The sequence below is a fragment of the Nestor notabilis genome, unplaced genomic scaffold (assembly GCF_000696875.1).
Source record: "Nestor notabilis isolate BGI_N333 unplaced genomic scaffold, ASM69687v1 scaffold9343, whole genome shotgun sequence".
In the NCBI taxonomy this organism is placed as follows: domain Eukaryota; kingdom Metazoa; phylum Chordata; class Aves; order Psittaciformes; family Psittacidae; genus Nestor; species Nestor notabilis.
Window position 1 is genome coordinate 74,271 of NW_009921501.1, and position 4,511 is coordinate 78,781.

Here is a 4,511-nt window from a genome sequence, read left to right on the forward strand (position 1 = left end):
GCCCCAGCCAGTCTGCATGCAGCAGCCAGATGATCGATTACAGGAACTTTGTGCCACAGATGCCTTTTGTACCAGCTGTTGCAAAAACCATTCCCAGGAAGAGGATCTCCCTCAAGAGATCTAAGAAAGGGCTGAGAGATATATTCCATATAAGAAAAAACAAACCAGACAGCCTCACATTCCTGGTGGAGAAGGACAAGAATCTGTCTTCTCCAGCCTGCAAGAGCGAGCTGTCTGGGAGTCTTGCGAATTACCTTTTCAAGTCTGGAGAAAGCTTTGCAGCTGATTGCTTGTCCCAAGACTGCTCAGACAGTGAACTGCAATCTGACTCTTCCTATGACTGCTGCAACACCCTGTGTGAAGATGTCGCCTCACTCAAGAGCTTTGACTCCCTCACTGGCTGTGGGGAAATCTTTGCTGATGAGAGCTCTGCTCACCTGGAGCTGGAGAACAGCAAAGAAGTTCTGCTGAGGCGAAGCAAGCACAAAGACAGCCCTGTCATGGGCTCTTTCCAAGGAGGGGTGGAGCAGCTGGCCTCTCCTGGCCAGAATGAGACCGTTGAATTTGCAAAATTTTGGGATAACATCAACAAATCAGTGAGGCTGCATCAGAGTGCTCTGTTTGATAAGAAGGTACTGAAGGTACCTGGTCCTGATGTGGAAACAGCTAGAAGCCAGGCTGCTGCATCTGTGACAGTTCCCCAGGTGTCACCTGATGAAGATGGTGACAACTCCAAAGAGAGCTCCACAGAAACAGGAACGCCAAAAAGTGACAACCAGGAATCCATATCCACAAGTGATGAGGGCTACTATGATTCATTCTCTCCTGGACAAGATGATGAAATGAAGGAAGCTCAGACTCCTGGGGTCCCAAGTAGATTTCCAAGAGACAGCTACAGTGGAGACGCCCTTTATGAGCTCTTCTATGACCCAAATGAAGTAAAAATAAACTCAGTCCTAGACGATGACTTGTGTGCATCTGAAAGCTTTTCAGAACAAGCCATTGAAATCCCTTTGTCCATTTACAGCTTTCATGTTGGAGCTGAGGAGAACATGGCTTCCCAACCGGCTCTAGACTTTATCAGCCAGGGTTTTTTCCACAGCACATGGAAAGGCAAAGAGTGTTTGCTGAAGCTCTGTGATACTGAGCTTTCACTGACCATGGGGATCATAAACTGGCTGCGTAAACATGCAGGACTCATTTCCTCCCCTGACTCTCCTCAGAGTGCACAATCACAGCCAGAAAAGCCTAATGACTCATCAATCCCACCAAGCCCCAGTCCAGAGCAAAAAGTAAGCATAGAAGCTCAGCAGGAGAAACCAAGCAAGGAAGAATTGAATGCATTTAACCTACGTGTGCCCATGGATGAAAGCAAGCTTGCAACCCAGGCTTCCTCAGAAAGCGCTGCTGAAAGAGACCACAGCCTAGACTCTTGCTACAACACATCTAATCTGGATTTCCAAGTAAGGGAAGAGAATCACCACAAGGATTCACCTACAGTGCCTGGGAACGTGGAAACTACCAGAGCACCAAACTATGCACCACAATCACTGGATAACGGAGACAATCTGCAGACATCTTCAACTGAGAATGAGAAGGTGACAATTTCGGAAGGATGTGAGACACTCAGAGATAAAAACCCACTGCCAGAAAAGCTGAGCAGAGAGAGTGGCTCTCAGAGCTCTGAAACCCCTTTGTTAGATGATAATAACGAAGTAGAATCGTGTTACTCCTACAAGACTGCTGCGACCTCACTCCTGGATCCCCTGGAGAGGGAGGACAGAAATAAACCAATGTATCACTCTGTCTCTATCTCCTGTGACAAACCGCTGCAGCCTCTTACTCTCAGACACTTCCAGAGCTACATTAGCCCCACACCAACAGAAAGCAGCCCTAACATAGTGCAGCTTTTAGAGCGCTGTGTAACACAAGTGGCATCGTTAAAAATCAGCTATGAAAACAAGCACCTGGAAGACAAATGCATTGGGAATGAAATGAACAATATCATTCGTAAGATATCCCAGTACAAAAACAAGTTACTGTTGCAAAATGAATGCAACTGCATTGCCCAAAATCCAGAATACTCCAGTATTCCTAGCACAAACCAATACAACTATGAGACAAGTTCCCAATCTGGCAGTCTGTATCATTTGAAGGAAAATGGGGAGCAAATCTACTCTGAAGATCAGAAAGGCAGAGCAAAAATCCTAGATGAGATCACTAGAAGCAAGATGAACTTTGAATATACCCAACTAAATAATCAAGCACTCTGCTGTTTAAAAGACTTTACTTTTGACCTCAGTCCAAGTGACTCTGACCCTGCTACAACTCTTAGTAGACCAACATTTTTACCTCTCTTTAATTCTGTTTGCTCAGACATACCTGCTACTTTCTCACAAGCTTCATGCAGCACCACCACCTCTCGAGTTGACCCAATGCAGCCCAAGGAGCCCAAGCACTGCAGCCCAGGGCTGTGGAGTTACGCAGAGACTCCCTGCAGGGGTATGACTCAATTGAGTGCTCTGTCCCCTCAACTAGAGGCAGCGAGCCCGGACAGAGCAGTGACAGGGAGGAACCACCAGTAACACACCTGCATTGAGAAGGTGAGTGCTTAGGGGAAGCCTGAGATTAAAGGTGAAATAAGTAAGATCTGTTCCCTTTTCACAGAGGGACAGTTGGAGGCTGATACATACTCAGGGTGTCTCAGTTTTCTAGTTTCGTTGTTTCTAACCTTCACTTCAGCGTGGCAGTTACGAGTAACTGGAATTTAAATTGCACAAACCAGGAGCCTCGTATAGCAGGTATCACATTCACTGAGTCTTACAAGTCCCATGCAAAAGTTGAAGCCTCATCTTCCATCAAGGTGCAGCAGTTTTCATAACAGCTGAAGCAGGGAAAATTTTTCCTCTCGCACTCCAGTTTGGAACAACATTGGTGGATATGGCTGCCTGGCCACAGACTGCTGCCAGCTTTCAGCTCAGATTTCTCACTACCAGGTTATGAAATCAGAATCATGGAATCATAGAATAGTTTGTGATGGAAAGGACCTTAAGATCATCTGGTTCCAAGCCCCTGCCATGGGCAGGGACACTTTCCATTAGACAAGGTTGCTCAAGGCCCCGTCCAACCTGGCCTTGACACTTCCAGGGATGGAGCATTTACTACTTCTTTGGGCAACCTGTTCCAGTGCCTCACCACCCTCACAGTGAAGAACTTCCTCCTTATACCTTATCTGAACTTGCCCTGTTTAAGTTTAAACCCATTCTCCCTTGTCCTGTCACTACAGTCCATGATGAAGAGTCCCTCCCCAGCATCCTTGTAGCCCCCTTCAGACACTGGAAGCTGCTCTGAGGTCTCCACGCAGCTTCTCTTCTCCAGGCTGAGCAGCCCCAATTTTCTCAGCCTGTCTTCATACAGGAGGTGCTCCAGCCCCCTTATCATTCTAATCATTATCTCTGAAATTAGAAATTCAGTACAGGCAAAGAAAGGTTTGTGGTCACAGCCAGTGTGTCTAAGAAGTCAGTGCCAGGCACAGCTTTCGAGGGTTAAAACAGCAGGTCAATCTGTGCATTGGACCGATATTTGTAATTTGTTGTGCATATTAATCCACAGGGTACTGCTAAGAATATCCCTGCCTTCGCAGGCTAGGAACACAAAGGGATTCTAATTCTGAGGAGTTGCTTTCTGGTAGAAAGAGAAGGAAGTTGTAGCTGCATGGCTGTCAGAAGTGGTAGCAGACTGCATCTTGATACTGTAAAAGACATATGACAAGTAGACATTCCTGGACTCGGGACTAGTGCAGTGAATCAAATGGCAGCTGCTGTATGCCACCATGTGTCAGCACTGATACTACCTGTGATGTCAGTAGTATAGTTGATATTATATTATAGTATGATAGCAGTTCACATGCTGTCACCTGAATCCCAGAGAGAAGACAATTCAAATTTTCCCAAAAGGCATCTGCTGGTATTTGACAGAAGTTTCTCTATTTTATAATATAGATGGAATTTGCATACACGTGAAGTGACTTTGAGGGATGGTCTCATTTCAAGGAATCATTTCACTACAGGCTTGCTGTTTCTTACAATTTCCTAGAAAATAATTAAAATGCATTTAAACTGGTTAAACAAAATGGTGGTGACAGATAGAAACACTGCCATGTGACTGAGTTTTCCCACCCCATTTCCTCTTGCCTGCCCACAGTAACAGATGGCCTACAGGTTTGCCGGAAATTTACATCTTTTGCAAGGTGACTCAGGATCTTTTCCTTAATCATGGGGGTGGTACTGTAAGAGAGTCAATAGATAAACATGGTGTTACCTTTGAATCCGTGGAGACAGACAGCACTGAAAAACACTCCTACGCTGGACATGACTGTGCAAACCCAAGAGCTTATACATGAAGAATGCTCCCAGATTCACTGTTTTAAAAACTCAGGAACTGTGAGAGAAATGACAGATCCAGAGATGCCTCCTTTTGCTTTGTTCCTCAGAACAAATGCTGCATAAGCA

At 45.6% G+C, this 4,511-nt stretch overlaps 1 protein-coding gene across 1 annotated transcript in view; it reads left to right on the top strand.

Annotated features, from left to right (window-relative positions):
* Positions 1 to 2,585, top strand: part of AMER3 (APC membrane recruitment protein 3) — a 3,033-nt gene extending 448 nt beyond the window's left edge. Inside the window, exon 1 of the mRNA XM_010011186.1 lies at positions 1 to 2,585. This exon is cut by the window's left edge and continues 448 nt beyond it. Within this exon, the coding sequence (XP_010009488.1) occupies positions 1 to 2,585 (2,585 nt within the window).
* Positions 2,586 to 4,511: the final 1,926 nt, after the last annotated feature.